This window comes from Coffea arabica, chromosome 3c (assembly GCF_036785885.1).
Source record: "Coffea arabica cultivar ET-39 chromosome 3c, Coffea Arabica ET-39 HiFi, whole genome shotgun sequence".
NCBI classification, from domain to species: Eukaryota; Viridiplantae; Streptophyta; class Magnoliopsida; order Gentianales; family Rubiaceae; genus Coffea; species Coffea arabica.
The window spans coordinates 4996770-5017429 of NC_092314.1; the positions used below are offsets into that span (position 1 = coordinate 4996770).

At 36.8% G+C, this 20660-nt stretch overlaps 3 protein-coding genes across 10 annotated transcripts; 1 reads left to right on the forward strand and 2 right to left on the reverse strand.

Moving 5' to 3' along the window:
* Positions 1-137: 137 nt before the first annotated feature.
* Positions 138-4581, forward strand: LOC113735402 (uncharacterized). Its single transcript, XM_072083278.1, has 9 exons — positions 138-190; positions 273-508; positions 1183-1386; positions 1494-1620; positions 2544-2651; positions 2734-2794; positions 2883-3006; positions 4094-4289; positions 4488-4581. The coding sequence occupies exons 1-9, from the start codon at positions 138-140 to the stop codon at positions 4579-4581; spliced, it is 1203 nt and encodes a 400-aa protein (XP_071939379.1).
* An 814-nt stretch (positions 4582-5395) lies between these two features.
* Positions 5396-7958, reverse strand: LOC113734315 (large ribosomal subunit protein bL28c-like). Its single transcript, XM_027260809.2, has 2 exons — positions 7592-7958; positions 5396-5732 (listed from the first exon to the last, which is right to left on the reverse strand). The coding sequence occupies exons 1-2, from the start codon at positions 7818-7820 to the stop codon at positions 5500-5502; spliced, it is 462 nt and encodes a 153-aa protein (XP_027116610.1). The 5' UTR covers positions 7821-7958; the 3' UTR covers positions 5396-5499.
* Positions 7959-9056: 1098 nt separating this feature from the next.
* LOC113734316 (uncharacterized) lies at positions 9057-19435 on the reverse strand. 8 transcript variants are annotated; one of them, XM_072082006.1, is made up of 11 exons: positions 19306-19435; positions 16492-18092; positions 16256-16393; positions 12720-12774; positions 12186-12286; positions 11493-11534; positions 11329-11418; positions 10796-10903; positions 10619-10711; positions 10439-10518; positions 9057-10315 (listed from the first exon to the last, which is right to left on the reverse strand). In XM_072082006.1, exons 2-11 carry the CDS (start codon positions 18031-18033, stop codon positions 9502-9504), a joined length of 3063 nt encoding a protein of 1020 aa, XP_071938107.1. In that variant the 5' UTR covers positions 18034-18092; positions 19306-19435; the 3' UTR covers positions 9057-9501. The 8 variants fall into 8 exon arrangements, with proteins under 8 accessions (XP_071938107.1, XP_071938111.1, XP_071938109.1 ...); XM_072082010.1 differs by having other exon boundaries at positions 16492-18082; positions 19306-19428; XM_072082008.1 differs by having other exon boundaries at positions 16492-18150; positions 19306-19428.
* Positions 19436-20660: the final 1225 nt, after the last annotated feature.

A 20660-nucleotide genomic window follows, 5' to 3' on the forward strand; every position in this document is an offset into this window, starting at 1 on the left:
ATGATCAATTTTCAAACATGAAAATCCTTTTTGAGAAAAACCCATTTGAAATCAAGCTTTAGGTGTAATAATTGATATTTTTCATTTTTATATTTTTTGAAAATTAAAATTTATGGTATCTTGAATTAGGCTAGAGAATGCCGGACATGCAGGGGCTTGTGAATGAGTTGATTGACAAGCTTAAAAAACGGTGAGTAGTAGAAAAATATTCTGAAGCTTCCTCTGTTTTATAGTTTTTGCCTTTTTTTTTTTTTGAATTATTTGCCTGTTAGTGATGGATTGATTAATGGGCTGTCTTTCGTTTTGGTTTTAATGTTAATACGTTGGCAGAAAGGTGAAGGGATCACTGGAACTGCTTTGCAGACTGCAGAGCTGCTGAGGTCTGTGATTTCTGTACAAAAACTTCCTCCTACAAATAAGGCTGCAGCATTGATTAACGCTGTGAGGGATGTAGGGGAGAAGTTGATTGCTGCAAACCCTGTTGGTGAGCCTCTTGCTAGCTTCTGTCGTAAATGAGCTTCTTCTTAGTGGTTGACTGGATATGTAAGCAAGAATTCAGTTGAACTCAACGTGACAGCACTAAATTAGCGCTGAACTATAGTGACCAATAATAGTTTTTGGTTGACTGTTGTGTAGGAAATGTTCAAATGAATGTAATTTAATTGGACACAAAGAACTGAATTTAGTGATGGATTGTTGTTACTCGTTGGTAACTTTTGCTTCATTGATTTTTATTAGTAACATGTCATTGTTGCAGAATGCTTGTTGAAAATTCATTTCTTTGGCTAGTATTGCATCTGGGACTTCTGCTTGTAGATTAGTTGCTTACTTGCTTTTCTTTAGAAGTTTGCAAGCGTTTGAAAAGGGATCTCCAGCCTCTGTATCGTACCCTGTTAGAAGGCAGATATATAAGACGTGTAACGTTCTGCTTGCTGTGTAAAACTGGAAACATTTTGTAAACATAGAAATCAACCTCAAAATTGGATTTTCGATCCTTTCGTTTCAAGTGCCTTGCTCGTTGACCACCTAATCGCTCAGTACCTCTTTTCTTCTTCAATTTCAGAAGTATACAGAATTTTCAATGTGAGTTTGTGCAATTTCTGGTTTGCTGGTTAGAAGTCAAACTTTTGTGTTTGCCTCGCAGCAAGTATCATGTTTTAAGAACTTTGAATTGAATTGCAGAACTTTCTGTTGGGAATGTTATTAGACGTGTCCTTCATATTGTTAGAGAGGAGGATTTATCCCCATCAAGTGATGAAGCTGGGGATAATGAGGAGGAAATCACTTGGCTCAGAGACAATACTGCTCCATATGTTGCTGAAATTATACGCCCTCCATTACTGCACATGCTTCATACCTTTTCATCTGCCGAGGAAAAATCCAAATGTTAGGCTTGCAACCCTTTACATTTGAGTGTTTTTTATCAAGTGTAGGAAACTTGATTTGGATTACACATAATAATCCCTTTTTTTTTTTCCTGTTTTTCATCTCAGCTTATATATTTGGAAGGAGCAGGAAGCTAAAGAATGATGTCATTGAGGCAATTAATATGTTAATCGAAGATGTTAATATCTGTTATGAACTAATTGCAGAGCAGGCAGTAGAGCATATTCATCACAAGTAGTTATCGTTGAATCTTTGCTCAAGTTGATATGTTGATTTGCTTTGCTTGTTCTGCTCTACTTATCTTTGCATACGTTATTCGTTCCTGTTTAGTAATCGTCCCGGAACATCAATGTGAGGTGACAAAATTCTAGTTCTTAAGAATTGCCAAGTCAATGAAATTCCAAGCTCTTTCTTTCTGTTGCTTATATCTGGGGCTGACTAACAAACTGATCCTTCTTGGATTCATGCATGTCATAAATGATCATAGGAAAGTTATGGCATTTCTTTTCCATTGTAGATAGGGTTTAGGATTTGTATGTCGAAAGCATCTATCATCTTGCTAGATTACATTTTTACATGAACTAGGCGATTCTGCTACCGATCATGGATAAGAAACTTCCTAACCAGAGTATGTTTGCCAACTTGATGAAGGAAATGTTTCTTGAATTATTAGTAATTTCAGCAGTTTGAACTGGGTTGAGAACATGGTTCAAAGACTCGGCCAAGTCGTCACTGGAACGGAGCTTTCCGATTCGATACCGGGACGAGATAATTCTGAGATAACGAATCGCCGAGAACTCATTCGAGACGTCTCCGAGACAGATAAAAACGGCCGAATCGTCCCGAGTCAACTCAAAATTTTATTTTATTTTTGCTATTTTTAAATTATTTTTATTTATCATATTTTTTGTAATTTTTAGAATATTAAATATTTTAAAATTTTGCATCTCGCCTAGACCGCGACCAATATGTCGAAACCGATATAGAACGGTCTGAACCACGACCGCGACTTTGAACCATGGTTGAGAATATTTCAAATTTTCTAAATTTTGTAGGCAGATACATGTCTAGAAATTCGGTCCCCTAAAGATTTTCTTTTTTTTTTCATATATTGTGAATTAGGAGCATTAGTTTTTAACCATTTCCTCTGATTCCAGTGAAACGATATTGACCCTGGGTTGGTCTAGAACTGTATTGGAATTCTTACTTGCTGCGAAGGACAAAAAACGTTCATTTCATGTTTTTGTAGCTGAAGGTGCCCCAAGGTCTGTGAATTTTAAGCTCGTCTTGTCTGTAAAGTGGCAGACAATGGATGATATAATATTACGTGCATATGTTATGCATCAGGTGCCATGGCCATGCTCTTACAGATTCTGCAGTTTTTGCAATGATTTCTCGTGTAAACATGGTAACTTTTGGGTTGTCATTTCTTTTAAGTTTTAGTGTAGACAATAGTCGTGTGGCATTGTACACTCTTAACCACAAGTTTTATGAAGGTTATAGTTGGAGTTCATGCGGTGACGGCCAATGGCGGTGTCATTGCTCCTGTTGGCATTGATATGGTCGCACTTGCTGCTCAGAAGTTTGCTGTTCCAGTTGTTGTCGTTGCTGGCATTCACAGGTACATCATGCAAAAGCATTAGTGTGGTGCTTCCAAACTTCTTGATCATTAGATCTCCGTAATCAATGAGAACAATTTGCCAATTTTTTTCCCATAAAACCTTGCTCATTGTGATCTTTTATGGAGTATCTATTAGAGCATCCACAGCGCACTGTGATAGGGGGTATAATGGCCCCCCATAACACCGCTCCATGACACGGTCCCCCATAACACCGTGCCATGGAGATTACACGCATAATGGATCCATTATGCGTGTAATCCATGATGCCGTGGGACTCATAATTATTTTTAAAATAATTCTAACCATCAACGTGCATATCCAATTTTAGCTCTAACGGTAAATTTGCTAGTAACGTTCATATCCAATTTTAGCCAGCAAACGTTCATAGAAAAAGATATATTATTCAAACTTAAAAATTAATAATATCATTTTTAGAAAATAAAAAATTCAAAAGGTAAAAAGTTTAATGAAAGTTAGTACTTTATTTTTTTAAAATAACAAATTTATTTTTAAAAATTACTTTATTTATTTATGGGATATGAATTATGCATTATTGAAATAAATATTTGATTTAATTATGGACTCATGCTATGCTATTACACCTTATGGAGTGTAATCCATTATGAGTGAAAGTGTAATAAAAAAGAAAAAAATAAAATACTGGCGTGGCACGTGAATTACACTTTACAGGATGTAATAATATTGTGGATGCCGTCACGGAGAATCGCTTGCTCAATTTCAGCTCCATAGCTACGTTTTGTGGGATTTGGGGCAGGGACGGTCATCAGTATGACCGTCCCTGCACGGTTAAGGGCCAAGATTAGCCCTCAAAATTTTGTACGGCTGAGATTACACCATGTAACTCAATTTCTGCGCCAAGTGTGGGGCCCATCACTATCTGTTGTGAAAATACATCCTGTGAAAAAAAAATTATACGATGTACAAAGAAAGTTACACCCAATTGATAATGACTACAATTGGCAGGGACGGTTGCACCTGTAACCGTCCGTGCCCCCGAGTCCCGTTTTGTGTGTGCTTTTCTGAAAGACCTGCTTAGTGTAGACCATCTGTTGTCACATCATTGCAGTTGTGCCCACTGTATACGGAAAATCCTGAGGTATCATTAAACGACGTGAGATCGCCATCAGAACTGCTGGAGTTGGGAAATTTCTCCGATTGCATGGATTTTGGAAGCGTAGATGGTGCTCCTCTCGTTCATGTGGCCAATCCTGTGTTCGATTATGTGCCGCCAGAACTTGTCAGTCTAGTTATTACTGACATGTAAGCCTGCCATGCTTTACCATGTTTCAGTTCATCTAGTCCTTGCTGAACTGATCAGACCTGATACATACAAACTTTGACATCTGATTCTAGTTTGGAAAACCTATAACAAGTTTTACCCTTTATTGGCATCTTGTCACCCATCTTTTCATCAAATGATCTAACTGTTGCACTCTAATGATCATATCTTGATTTCAGAGGAGGGCATAAGCCATCATATATATACAGGCTAATTGCTGACTACTACTCCAGCCAAGATTATGTACGTTATGGGAAGGATGCTTTATTGTAAGTTTCTTCTGTTTTGGTGTCTTTAAGCTTCATATATATCCTTCTGAATTGGAAGAATGCCTTTTGGTCATGACACATACCTTCTTGTTTTTTTTTTTTTTTCAGCAAACTCTGAAATATTGGCATCATCATTTCCAAAATGAAGCTTCAATTATTCCAATTCGGGGAAAAATGGCAAGGGATTTTCTGTTTTCATCAATGTACTTCAGTGGCTGTTCGTGAAATGACAAACTCACTTGCAGGGAGTTCTTTTAATGAGTTAATGCTTTAATTCTCAAACTATTGAATGTACGGTTTTGTGTAGAATAGAAATTAGCCATTATAAGATAGGTTGAATGTGGCTTCAGCGGCCAAGAAGGGAACCGAACAACCTCATTAATTGTCGCTGTTGCTGCTAATTTGCCTTGGCCTCATGCACCTCATGACTCTAGCACGAGGCTCTAATATCTTCTCAACATTGCATGGTGGAGGCAAAAGGCACATTCTTGACTCCTGAGAAGGGCTCAAAACCAAGGTTGTGGATGTAATTCGGAAAATTATTGGGCAGAAGGTCTTCTTCTATCTTGCAGTTTCATGCGAAGAGCTTCAAGTCCAACTCAAGAGTGAAATAACCAATTCTCAAGCTGAAGTATGTGCACCGTAGGCTGATTTTACCAATTGAAAGTAATGAAAATACAAGTTGGCCTGAAATTTATTGCGTGAGCATCCGCAGGGCAGACACAGGATCTAAAACTTGTATCGACTTTTGTCATGAGCCATATTGCACCCTCCAAATTTGGCAAACATTTTCTTTGGTCATGTGGGGAAGCAAAACATGTCAAAAAAATGCAATGAGTTGGATTGGATTTTCCACTGCTTCACGGAATATCAATGTTTAGCACTGAAATTGCTAGGACAACATTACAATCCTGTTTTAACCTTACTCCTTGCTAAGATTGATCCCCGCCTTCTTGGCAACAGCATCCAGTCCATTTTTCTCTATTGTCTTCATAGCTTTAGTTGACAAGCGAAGTTTAACATAGCGTTTCCCAGCCTCCCACCAAACTCTTTTGTACTGCAGATTCACAAACTGTAATCTCTTTGTCTTGTGGTTCGAATGAGATACCTTGTTTGCCTTGTTGGATTTCTTTCCTGTTAAGGGACACACTCTCTCTGCAAATACAATAAATACCAACATTTCAACTTTTTTTTGAGGAAGCTATGCACGCACCTTTCAGGCAAGAGTCCAGAATTCTCTAAGTAATAATTAAAACAAATAAAGCATGCAGTGTCATATATAGCAGTAACCCCAAGAACTTATTAGTATAGACAGGAATAACAGTAGTCTGAACCGTCTTTTTTCCTTGCATTTTCACTAGAATTAGCAAAAGGATAGCGCAATCAAGCAATATGTGTTGACTAATGCTGCTCAAGCATATTAATCTAACTCCCTGAACCGAGTTTCTTTTGCTATTTGACAATATTATGCAAGCATCATGGAGCTGAATGCTAAAGAAGATGAGCATAGAGAAAGCTTAAGTCTCGATTGTATAGAGTAATCATCCATAAAGCTGCTAGCCAACTAGGTACTACAAGCTAAACAAGCATCTTGATTCCTTGACAAGTTTAATCTCCATATTCATATAATTTACAACTTAACACGACAGCAAAATGATGCTAACATAAAATCCAAAAGAACTGACAAGATAAAGAATTCAGCATCTCCCTAACCACTTGGTTTCCCACAAAACTAGATACAAGCTACCATACACCTCAGTTTCTGCAGATTTTATGATCATGGATATTATAATATCTCCACAGACTGTTAAAATTTCCTTCTTCAATTAGAAGGCAAATGCTTCTCCTTATGACAAACATCAACCACCCTGTTTCCACAAATTAATGGTCGCATAATGCACATTTGAGTGACAGTTGTTGGCAACAAGGTCCTCTAAAAAAGCTACTTAGAAGTTCAGCACCCGTAGTTTAATTCATTGATGGATTAGTCTCCTGTGTTTGTACTATTAGCGTAAGTTAAAATAATCTGATGTACAATGCACATGGATTCCTTGATTGCATATCATCAAATCATTGGCTCTCTGAAAATACAAAACTTAGCTCAAATAGTCGAGTCAAACATGCCAATGCAGAATGTGGACGAGCAATATTCACCAGTCATTTTCACAAGCAGTTTTGCTTCTTTGTCACGCTCATGTGAATCACTCTCGTAACTCCTAACACTAATTTGTTCACCTTTGAATGTTAAACCCGCTAGGAATTCCCCTCCTAAACCCACCTGAATCACCTTCCCCAACTGTCTTTTACATTTAAAGCTTAAACTCTGAAATGAAGAAGAGTTTTTGCATCAACCCAACCAGAATCTTCCGTGACATCTAAACCACATATAATCCCAAATTGCTCATAATATTGCACTTCTCTCATGAAGCACTCGTTAACTGAAGCTTCTTGTATCATCAAATAGTATTCGTCTCACAAAAAACTTGTATCAACAATTCTGAACAATGTCAACCATCCTAATAATTTACATACACCATCCGCAGTCAAGGACAGAGGATATTTGTCGTCTTCACCCCATCTATCAAACAGACAGATATACAGCAAAACATTCTCCAATTTACATTGCAGTAGTCTAAATGCAAAAAAAAAACTAGTAGTCATACTACTGCAATTGTCCAGTACTACAATATAAGCATGTTTAAGCTTTCCTTCTAATATAAATTTTTGCCAAAAAGGTTCCATATTTAATATTATCTTAACAGGGGCTATAATTACGAAGTAAATCTTCTACATTCCCCCAAACCTACCTTACCACATAGAACATTAACCTAAGCACTAAGCAAACAAGCAATTATTGATCAAAAAATGACAAAAAAAATTAACAAGAGCCCAACAGCAGAAATCAAGCAAATACCCAAAAATGTAAAAAGAGGAAAAACGAAAATAAAAACAATAATCCACAGGAAAAAATGCTTAAAAGACACAAGAGCCACAAGAGGAAGCGTGAAATTTACTTGCCACAGGCTGAAGAGAAGGCCTAAAAGGAACAGAAAGGGCTGTTGAAGGCAGCTTGAACTGATTGGGATCGCAAGAAATCTTGATGCCATTCAACTGGGAAGTTACAAAGCCCAGCTCTGAACCCACTGCTTTCATGGAAGCCTTGAAGAGGGGCCTATTTGCAGCCATGACTGCCTGTGAGCCCACTGCCAGTCCTCCCATCGTTGCTGTAATAGTTGTAGCCATTTTTGGGGGATTCTTGAAACTCTGTATCTCTGAGTTTATCTTCCACTCTTCTCTGATTCTTGAATATACTTTTATGCTGCAAGAAGAAACTCTCTGCTTTGCTATTACTGGGAGGATAATATGTTAGTCATTTGTGGGTGTTTTGTTTGGGTACTGCAACTTTGTTTTCTGGCCTCTGGTTTTGTAAACAAGGTATTTACAATTCAGACTTCAATTATTGGTGAATGTGATATAGACCCTCGAGTATTTTCTGATAGCCCCAAAAAAAAGGGAATTAAAAATATTTCTTTTCAATTAATTCTTTTTCAAGGATTGGGCAAGTGACTAAAATTAAAAAAAAAAAAAAAAAGGCATTGAGAATATAATTAGATTCCCTAACAAAATTTGCTTCAAAAGTGGCATATGGATTTATGAGTAAGGATCTATTCTCACAAATGCTTAATTCAAAAATTGCCTCAATAATCTATTTTTGTGTAAATCCAATTCCACCTTATTACTTGCTTACATTTCTATGTTTGGCTGCTGTCATATTATTGCTCCTTTTTGCTCCAATTTGCTAGTGAAAAAGAAAAAAAAGAGAACATATTATGAAATCTTGTTCCTTGGAGTACCTTATTTTCCTTAATTTGCTGGCATCTTTGGATGAATAGGAATATAAAATTGTCTGAATTGAAAGTCACAACAGGCCGTTGAATTCACCTGATTTTTGTATTAATGTTTGCTGAATTTTTGATCTGAGGCCCTGGGATGAATTCAGCAAACATTGATACGGCTCCGTTTGAATTCATCATTTTTTTTGAAAAATAAGTTTTGTTAGGTACAATACCACGGTAATGTATAAATAAAAACAATCTTAAAAACACCAAAAATAACCTCAAAAAAATAACTTCATCTACAGTAAAAAATTTTCACCTGCAGTGCTATAGTAAAATATTTCAAAAACACCCTCAAAAACAGTTCATCCAAACGAAAATTTTTCCAGATTGAGCAGTAGAGATGAGAATTGGAAAATGTGATGAACTCCATGGGTAACGATGGTATTAATGTGTGAATATGCACGTATTTTTGTGTGTGTGTGTGTGTCTGAAATTTATGCCTATGTTCAGAGAAAAAAGACACCCTTTTTCTGGTGAGGGGTAATGGTCTCGGTCTACTAGAGTTGCATAATATAATCCTTTAGCCGACTTGCATCACTTCCAAACTTCACCAAAGAACCTAAGTACAAAAGAACAGATGTTAAGCCAAACGAAATATAGCAGAAACCTATATACCGTTCGATAAACTTGAATCAGTAATCCTATTACATGTATTTCCCCTCAGTTGAGCACTGGTGACCTACAACATTACTTCCATTCTGCTCAAAATGGAATGGAATGGCATGCTAAATAGCTCCAATCTACAAAGGGAAGGGCAAGGGTCATGAGGGCGATCTTTAGCTGCATGCTTCAAACCCCATTACACTCTTTTTTTGTTTTTTTTTCTGGGTAACTTTACATGAGAGGCATGAGAAGAAGAAGACAGCGATACAGACTAAAGCTGGAAAGACCAACATCCCAGAGGCTGTGCAAGACTTACTCCATGGTTTACCACCAAATTTGCATGCAAAAGAGTTACAAAGAACAAAAATGAGACTAACAGCACTCCACAGATCCGGTCATCCGATGATAACATGCAAGCCTACTCATTTAGGAAATCTCTTGTGGTAAAGATCAGGATCGACATACTCCAGAGTCACAATACGGTCATCAAAAAGCCGTCCATGCAGACAATGCGCAGCCATGCTAGAAGCTTCAATTCTTTTAAACTCCACTAGAACACAACCAGCCTCAAAACAATCAGAAACATTGGGCATCTCTTCCTTGTTTTCACCTTTCTCAAGAACGTCCGATCCCATTTTCCCACAGGAGTCTGGTTCTGAGGCACTCCATCTTCCAACATTGTCCAAAAATGATTTCTCCATGACACGCACTTCATTTTTCATCTCACAGGCCCCAACTGTAGCATCAGAAATGCTGTCATTGCTCATCAACTGGTTTGTTGAGGTGTTCAGGTTTTTAGTGCATTCTGTAGAACTGATATCCAGAATCTCCTGGCAGGCTGAGCCAGTATTAGTCCGATTGCCATCGTTAATAATTCGTTCATGACTCTCATCATTCAATATATCGCTGACAGGTTTGTAATCAGAATGGCCATCATGGAAATTGATGTTGCTAGTATCACCAGGTTCTTTTAAATTGCTAAAATGGATGTTTTCAGCAGAGATGGCATCACCATTAACAGTTTCATCAGCACTCACAGATTCTATGCAGCTGTCAGGGGGCTTTGACGTGATATTATTTGCTAACACTTTATCAGTGATACTCTCTCCACTTGCTTCTTCTGAATTGCCCTTGTAATCCATAGCAGAACCACTCCCATCCACTGCTGTAAATGCTGCACCAGTAGTATAATTATCAATGTGCTTGACAACATTGATGGCTTTGACAGTACCAAACCTGCAGTATTGGATGACACATAGAGGTGCATTTAGACACACATTACATTTAAAAGGCCGGCAAGGAGATTGGAAGCAAGTGCAGACTAGAATAATTCAGTTATGAACTTATATTAACATCAACCTGGCACACTCCAGTCTTATGTCTTCCAATATCTCTTCCAGTTCGGCTTCAGACAATGATAAGGGTCCTACTGGATCTAACTGTACATGAGATGCATTGGGAAATAAATTTTATTATGATACTGATTCCACAACAACTGACAAGAAAGAAAAGCAACAAAAGAATGCGTATTAACCATACCACATTTTTTAGCTTCAAAACTCCAGTGGGTTTCTTCAGAAGTGGCTTTGCATGCTCAGGGATCCCATAGAGTGGCAACTGATTAGCATTTCCCTAAAAATTAGCATAACAAGGTTAAGCATAGGACTACAACAGACTAAAATTAAGACGAGAAATAAGGAAATCAGAGATAACAACCAATGTTGGAGTATCTGGAGTAGCTTGTACCACAGTGAGCACTTGTCCTCCCAACTTCATACCATTAAGACCAGCACACGCTTTTTGAGTTACCAGATGATCAACATACTGAACAGTCCAGACCAGTTTTAGATTCTTGAATGAGAAGCAACAGACATATTTGGCTAAATTTAAAAGGACATAAATCACAGAAGGTCAAGGAATATAATGCAGCATGAGAAATAGATTTCATATAATATGGCAGGAGAATTTTCAATCACCCAGTGACAAAAAATGCATTTTTACAAGTTACCATAAAAAATATTCATGTCAAAAAGGATTAAGATTAAAGATTCATAATTTCATCATCCAAACGCAACCAGCACTGTCAGAAGTTTTATAGAATTAAACGCCCACACCAAAAACTTACTGCTTCTTTCTTTATTAAAACCAAACTAGTGGATTGAAATTTAGAATAATTATAAAAAAAAAGTAATTTTCTTATGATTCAGAAGAATTTGATCAATTAGGAAACTAATGAAAATAGGTGGTACCTCAAGAAAAGCACATTGTCCAACACCTTCCACATTATGCTCAAAGTGAAATGCCTTTAGAGATCCAAAAGCCTCAACAATCTCCATAAGCTGAAAGCAGTACAGGAACTTTAAGCACAAGAAAGATGGCAACAATAAAAAGTGACATTTGTCAATCATCTTACCATTTCAGCTGAGATAACCTTTGATATTCCACCAATAAAAATCTAAAAGAATTCGAGAAATCCGTTAGCATAAGAAAACATGCCTTCACAAACATAAAATTTGAAGAACCAAAAAAAAAAAAAGGATATCCATAAATATTTTGTAACAAATGAAAGATAACAAGGTGAGCAGGAGGAGCAGATGCCATACAAATTGGATGACACATGAAGATATACATAAAAGGCCCTTATCACATTGATACAGGAAGTATGTTCATATCCCAATTTATAATTGATCAAGTACAAAAAACATAATAAACTGGTATCGCATGCAGAAAAAAAGAAAGAAATAAACCGGTATCGCATGCAGAAAAAAAAAAGAAATAAAAAAAGAACTACAAATCACAATGAAATCACTTCTGAAAGAAAAAGCCTGTTTGAGGTATAAATTTAAGACAGTAAGTCACACTATATAAGGATTGTAGCCCAAAAATATTCACAGCCTTAGGATTAAGGAATCAAACATGTCATAGACAAACAGTTTAGGATTAACAAAAATGAATTACCATTCAAATGATGAGCAGATTATTCATGTTAAAAAGGAATCAAAATATAAAGTCACTACATGCTTGACTAGAGCATCATGAACGAGGATGCAGAAGAACAGACAAAGTTAAACAAAGTTATAACACTCCTCATCCTTAAAATGCATACCTTATGGCTTGAGTCCTCGACATCGTCACTTATTGAAGTAGTTGCATCTACTGATTTGTCATCAACACCAGTCTGCACGAAAATAGCAACTGTCTGAAAACCTGCTACATAAATAGTAACCACAATGTACCTCAGAAACAGAATTTCAGACAAAAAACAACTGTTGCATGATAAACAACTTGGAGACTTCATATGCTAATCAAGCACAAAAGCCTTGATTGAGTTGCCCAAAGAAAAACTATGAAACAGTATTTACGAATACAGGGAACCTGTTGCACAGACTTCATATACGCGAATAAATCACTTGTACAATCAAACATCACAACAATTTCCAGTCCACATTTAAGAATCACAGACCTCTTACTTAAGAGCCAATACATAATCCGGATCAGGAAACCTTAACCTATTTGGGCTAGTGCCGAAAACAGAGGCAAAGTTAGACACAATGCTCAGGAAAGACACAAAACTCCAAATACTGATTGAACAATTACTTAATTCTAGAAACCATAATTCTAGAAACCTCCCGTAAAGTACCTGATAATATCAGACTGTATCCCTTTTCAAAACTTAGACATACCTCCCCTTGGTACTGCAAAATGTTTACAATAATCATGACTTAATCAATCACCAATAATTATGCCTCTTTATATGAAATGAAGAAAAAACTACAAAGAAAAACTTAACAAAGAAATACTAAAACCACGGTTTCCCTCCTTACCAACTCTTTCTTGCTTACCCTCTTGTTCATCATTTTTCTAAACAAATACCTTCCAGTTCCTCCCCAAAGCCATGAGCCCAATGGCCCTTTACCTCCTCCCTTCTCCTATTTTCTCTGCCTCTCAATTTCTGCAATAAATGCATAGTTCACCGGGACGATATATAACTCTTTTGGTAGATAAGGAAAAGGAGGAGGATGCTGAGTTTGACTGGAGTAGTTGATAATAAATTAATGGATTATATGCACAAAAAAGCTCCTTGTGGTTAAGCAAATGTACACTTTAGCTACCTATGGTTTGTAAACCTCACTTTAACCCCCTATGGTTTTAACTAAATTGAAAACGTTAATTTTCCAGTTAATTTTAACAGTCAAAGAGAATAGTCAAGCTATTTAAAATAATGATGTAATTATTAAACTGCTCTTTAGAATGATGTTAAAATGATATTGCAAACAAGAAATGGGGTCAAAGTGCAAATTACACTTTCTTCCATCTTATCCAGGAAGCTCCTTTTGCTTTCTAGCACCTCTTTGCCTTTCTTCCTACCACTCTCCGCCCTTTGTCATCATCCTCTTCACCACTTCTCTTTTATCTTCTCCAAATCCTAACAGTTCCTCCACCGCCCCCCTAATCTCCTCCTCCTCCCTCTCGTCTCATCAGGTTCAAAGTGGAGGCTTAGACCAAGTGGTAGTGCAGACGGAAGGCGCTTAGATAGTGGCAATGGAGAAATCAGCGCTGAAAGAGGGAGACAAGGAAGAATGGGGTAATTCGGTTTTACTAGAGGTGGTTTCAATTGAAAACTTAATATTTTCTTTGTAGAGGATGAGCTGCAATTTTTCAATTGCTATTGTGGCTATCACACTAAGGCCAACTGTATGAGGGTACAGATGTAGAGTGAACCTTGGACAGCTATTATTCTCTGGTTTGATGTCCACATTATTATTTCTGTTTTGTGGGCAATTTGTTGTCGATGTTAGATTGAAAGGAAAAGAAATTGTAGGAGTAATTGGATTAGTTTATTATTCCAAAGCAAAAAGGAGAGACGATGTTGAAGAGGAGGTAGTGCCTAAGAAGGAAGCAGAGGACTAAGGCCTGATAAGAGGCCACGGTTTGGCTTTGGAGAGACATTTTTTTTAAACAATTTGGTGTGTCTAAATAAACAAATGTCTAATTTAATCTTTACGAGTGTTTAATGTAACAGAAAACATAACAGTTCACTTTGGTTCAAACCATGGAGTGTTAAAATGTGGGTTTCCAAACCATAAGTCGTTAACTGGTACATTTGCTCAATCACAAGGGACTTTTTGCATTTAACCCTAAATTAAGAGATTGGCCTTCAGTTGGATTTAAGGTAATTACGTTTTCGGCATATGGGCATTACAACAAATTTTGAGGTTTTCCTTCGGATAGGATGGTATTGAAACTCAATTAGAATGCTATGCTAATTGTGAAGGCTTTGACAGAATACTACCAGTTCAGAAGCAAAGGGGTTGGGAATGGTGGTGGTGGAGGTTCTTGATAGGCTCTTTGGAGAGGCATAAGGGATGGTGGAAGTGCTAGACAGGCTTTTTTGGAGAAGCACAAGGGATGGTAGTGTAGAAGGTTCTTGGTTTTCTATAAGGCATGAGGAATAGCTAAGCAGTGGATGGTGGTGATTGGTCAAAGCAACCAATTTTTATTAACCATAAGGGTAGTTTTGTAGAAACATGTTATTCGTGGGCTGACATGACCATTTTGCTACCTAAACCAACTCAATAAGGGAGGTATGTGTAAATTTTGAAGGATGAAGCATATTGTCTGCAATTATCAGACAGCTCGGGGGGAATCCCTGAAATTTTGCCTAAAAAATTTATAGACTGCTCAAGGAACTAAATTCATATAGCAGGAAGAGTGGATAACCTAACCTTATATACCATTACAATATGGTAATTAAGATGCCTTGTAAGGTATTTGCTTCACATCCCAAAACCGCCATCTATAATAATTTAGCTTCCCAGCTAAAGCAATAAAAAATGCAACAGTAAACACTAAAAACTGGCCAAAGAATGAAAAGCTTGTGCTTGGTTTAACAAAATAAACAGTCAAATCACACAACATTCTCCAAACAAGTAAAAACCAAAATCAACCAATAATTACTTATTCATCAAGAGACGCAACATAATAAGATTCCCAACCATCTTTGAGTGTAATCAGTTCAAACAAGACGCCAAAAAGCTCTTTTTTTTCTTGGATGACAAGTACCACTTCTGCACACATCTACTTGAGTTTTTAAAGGGGCATCCACACAAAAATAAATAATACCAAATCATGAAATATTAAGAAAGTTACAGTTTTGCTTACCACTTTTTTCACATGAATAGAAATATTATACATTGAAAGTCCAATTAAAGACCACAAGCCCAACCCCCACTCGTAAGAATTTAAATATTTATTCTTCCAGCATTACATTCAAGCTGCTTTGAACATTTATCCCTTAAACCATGCAGCCACAAAGCAAGGGAATGTTTGAGCTCAAGAAATTTGAGGCATCTAGATACCAAGCAGCAATGATCATTAACAAATAGCAGGTCCACAATTAATAGAAAACTTAAAATAAATGAGGACCATTTTTATTAGGAGTCTTATTAACATCTGAACCAATTAATTTCTTAATTCCAAAGAATGACCGAAAAATCTACCAACATGTTCTTATGGTTCCTCCAAGTAGGAGCTGTACTCCCCACCATTGAAACATGTGGAGCCAACTAGCTCCTCCTCTTTCTGCAACCCCTGCCCCCAACCAGAAAAATAGCAATAATGAAGCCAGAAACTAAAGATGCAGCAAAACTGAGCTTCTTGAAGGAATCCATAGAAGAAACTGTTCCTCTAACCTAATTTTGTTTGTAGCAAATACTAAATTTTGATGCAAATGACACGAACACTTACCTTCTCTCCTCCTCGGATCCTCCATCACGTTACATCTCCTAGTCCTAGTTCTACCAAAAAAAAATGAACTACAGCCAGACAGCACTAGGAAAAAGTATGACAAACCAATCTTAGATATAAAATTCTCTATGTACAAATTTGAGGACTGATAAGGAAAATAAAAAATAATTCCCACTTACAAGCACTCAAATATTGCATTAGAAGGCAAATTTAGGAAGACCAAATCATACATCCAGACAAGAAAAAATACTGAAAAGACAGATTGAAGAAAAACCAAGAAGTCCACATCTTAATCAATACGCAATAAGGTGAAGCATATCATCAATCCCTACACGGATTTAGTTATATAACTGCCATAGAAAGAAGCAAGGCTCAAAAAGGGTAATTGAATGCCAATAGCATAAAGCTTAATGGATTCATTGTTCTTACAGTCACTTCAACAAAATCCTTGGGCCGTCTGATTTTAAGAACAGACCCAAAGAAGGATCTGCCATCAAAGGAAAGTGCAGCTGAAGCATCTTCTGGTGTCAAAAATTCAAGAAGAGCTTGGCCCTTCTCCTTGTGTATCTGCAGTACAGATACAGCAGAGGAAGTTTAATCTGGTAGCATTAACATGCATGACAACCAAAAGATTTCTAGTTTAAGAAAAGTAGCTAAATGCCTACCATACAACTGATGCACGGAGAAGTTCCTTTAATATGGTTAACACCCGAAGACAGCAGGAAATCATTGATACATTCCACAACAGCTTTCTCAGAAGCTGTAGGCGGTAAATTCTCCACATAAAGCCTCCTCATTGGCCGTGTTGCTTGTGTTAACTGGATGGAGTCAATGGCATGTATCTGAGAAAATGAAGTATATTGAGAAATACCAACAGGCTTTATTGCAGCTGAAATAGTAGGAATCACACTCAAAGGCTTGGGTCCATTCTCTGATGCAATTTGGCTTGACAACTGCACATTAGAGGCAAGAGAACTGCTAGTGTCACTTTCCTTTCCTACAGGTGGATGGTCCCAGCCAGCAGTTCTGCGCTCTGGAGAGCGAGTAGTTGGGGAAGGAGTCTTTGCTGCAGCATCAGTTTTTCTCTTTCTTGGTGAATAGCCACCAAGCCCACTTGAAGATCCAGAATAGCGCCTGTGATTACTATTAGAACCATCAGTTGATATCCTCTTCCTCTCAGTATCGACATGTGATCTTTGAGATTTATCTTTATAAGAGTAGTCCTGGACCTCCTGGTCATCCACCAACTTCCACCTGTGGGCCGTTGGTGAAACTGAAGAAGACCTCCTACTTCTTTCTTGATCACGCTCTCTGCTCACAGACCTTTTCCTTTTGGGCCTCAAGTCTTCATAATAGCTTCTCGATGGCTCTTTTTCCTTCATTTTGGAAAATTCTGAATTCTTTGATTTACGCTTATCATGTTTTCTTGGAGCATCCTGGTCTCCAGTTCTCTCTTTGTCTTCATCTTGATGTTTCCTTCTGCTTTGCTTCTCTGGTCTTACTCTACTTTCTTCGGCATATTTATCTCTCCCAGTCAAAGCTCTTGAATGTCTCTTCTGTGGTTCATTTTTATAATCATGCCTCGTTTGGTCAACATCTCTGCTCCTGCCGTAAACCTGTTTGTGGTCATTATCTATAGCTTTTCTGTGTTCCCTCTCTGTTACAGATAACCCGAAAACCTTTTCTCCAGACCTCTCCTTTCTGCTCAAATCCCTCGAATGTCTCTCACCAGATCCATTTTTAGAATCTTTATTAGAACGATCACTTCTCTTGCTATTGTAAGTATGTTTATCAGATTTGCCTCCACTGGCATCATTACAACCTAAAGTTGTTATTACTGAGCTCAATTTGGCGCCCCGCTCTCGGCTTTCTCCAGATCTGTCCTTTGTTGAATATGTATTATCTTCTTTTCTCCGAGCATGGATCCTCACAGATTCCTCTGAAATAGGTATAGAACCACCATAAATAGAACAATGTTGTCCGTCTCCATCACTTTTTGGACCATCAGAAACATTCTCCATATTGTGTTTGCCATTACGTTCTCCAAGAGCAGATTGAATTCCCCCTGTTTTCTTGTTTTTCCTTCTAAGCATTATGTCTTCAAAGCTCAAAGGTCTCGTCCGAGCTGAAGTGCCCTCGTCGCAAGAAACCAGGGATAGCTCTCTATTATTTCGATGCTTCTCTTTATGGTGACTGGATCTGCTCATGCTTCCCACTATTACGTTTCAAACAAGAGACTTCCAATCTTCCAGCATGCTGAAAGAACCTAAAGCAACAAACAGCTTCAAACATAATACCCATCGAAAACTTGACTACCTCAAAACCTAAAGGGATCAATATAAAACCAACCATAGATAAGTCAACTATCTAGAATTCCTCAAGAAAAGCACAAGTTCACTGCCTGGTACAAAGAAGTCACTACATATACCCATATAAGCACATGCATAAGGCCTTGTGTGATGGCAAACAAAGTCAAAAATCAAACTATTGCTCAACATCTAACGACTAAAGACCACATTATCTCATCAGCAAACAACAAGCAAAATCCAAGTGGGAAACCAAGACAATTTGCAGGCCAACTACTATTGTATGCAGACGTCATCTTCCCCATGTCAAAATGAAGCATAGGTTGGAATGTACGTTGCAACAATAAGGACTCAAAATTTATGAAAGCTGCCCAAATGACAGCACCTAAAACAGTTGAATTATCCATTACATGCATTTATCCATCAACAGAAATCCACAATCAACAAGAAATACACTAACAACCAAAGCTCAAAATTCTAAACAAAAGTAAAGCAAAAATACAAACACCCTCCCTGCTCTCGTCCTTACTATTAACCAATTAATTTTGATCCTTTATTTCGCCTTCAATTCTTTTCACGAGTACGACAAAACTCGATTAGAACATATCGATACAGCCACAGAAACACCTTTTCAGCGCAGTCAATCCAACATAAAACATTTCCAATTACACCTCATACATTAATTGCAAAACAAGAATAAACAATGCAAAACACCAAATATTAATTCTTGTTTTCCTCATAAAAGTTAAAACTTTTCATCCCTAGTTAAATTCTAACTTCAAACCCACAAGAGTTTCCCAAATTCATCAAGTGGGCACACTAAATATCCCTCAAATCTTGCCCTCCAACCCCTACACTTCACTCCAAGACATGCAACTGTAAATTTATCTATGCCAACCGAAAATCTTAATAAAGGTATACTTTTGCTTCCCTCTTTCCTTTATTTTTTTAATTTTAATTTTCCAAGAATTGCAATAGCAAGAAGAAGTTTGTAAATAAACTTCCAAATGTTTAAATTAAATGAATTAAAGAATAAAATCAATAAGCATTTGTAATCTGAATACTAAGCAACTAACCAGTGTGCATTTGCGAACAAGAACAATAAAAGGATACAATAAAGAGGGATATCAACAAAAACCTGCTGGAGGGAATTGCAGAGGACGGAAAACTCACCGGAGACACGCCGGAGAAGACGATAGAAAGAATTGATGAAATGAGAGGACTGTAATGTTCGGGGTGGTGGCAGTTTAATTGAGGGAGAACCGGTGGCATAAAACCTAGACGAGAGCTGAAGACATAATAGCCTGTTAAATGACCTTTCTACCCTTATTATGATAGTTTTGCTCTATGTTTTCAGAACCGGACCGGATAGCGACTCAGCCAAGGTCAGGGGTCAGAGGTCAATGGGTTCGATCGGGAGTCGATAGGGGGTCGAACCGGATGACGTCATAAATAAAAATTATTTAAAAATTAAAATATTATATATATAATATCTAATAATATATTGATATTAATAAAGGTATATTCATATATATTTGATGTTTCAAATATATTTAACGAGAAAATACAAAGAAATTAGAACAATCAAGTAGCAATTTATATTATTTAATAAATATTAACAAGTTTAGAATTAAAATTATGAATTTAATTGAAAAATAACATCAAATTTTAGGACAATATTTATAAAGTATCAAATATTTGAGGTATATCAATAAGTTTTAACAATTTAAGGGGTCAAAACATAATATTATAAAGTTTGAATTTTTTTATAAAAAAATTACTGTTGAACCGGAAAAACCGATTTTTTCCCGGTCAAATCCGGTCAAACCTGATTTTTGACCGAATTTTAAATTTCTGGTTTTTTAGTATGACTCGATCCGGCTACCTGACCGGTTCCCGGTTCGACCGGTCGGTCCGGTCCGAGTTTCAAAACAGAGGTTTTGCTTTAGGGGAAAGTTTTGAGATTCAATATATATATTAAATTGATGAACATTTTTTTTTTAAAGATTAGATTGATGAACAGTTGTACTACTATGATATAAGATCTTGTTCTTGAATTAAAATTGGCTTGCAAAAGGAAGTCGAGTGCAATTATGGTAAAAAAAATGAAGGTTTTATGATGTTGTTTATTGTAGTTTTATACGTTAATATGTATGATCTATCGTAATCTATTAACTCTAATATTGTGAGTTAATATGTATGATCTATCGTAAATATCTTGTTCTTGAATTAAAATTGGCTCACAAAAGGAAGTCGAGTGCAATTATGGTAAGAAAAATGATGGTTTTACAATGTTGTTTGTGGCATTTTTGTGCATTAATATATATGATTTATCGTAATCCATTAACTCTAATGCTGTGCTTTAATATGTATGATTTATCGTAGTGTACTAACTCTTATATTCAATGAGCATGAAGAATATAAAAGCACAAAGTGATGAAACGATTGATTTCTGAAAATCTAAATCATGTGAAAACTTGGTATAAAGGTAATAAACGAATGTTGAACTATAAATACTTGCTTGCTAA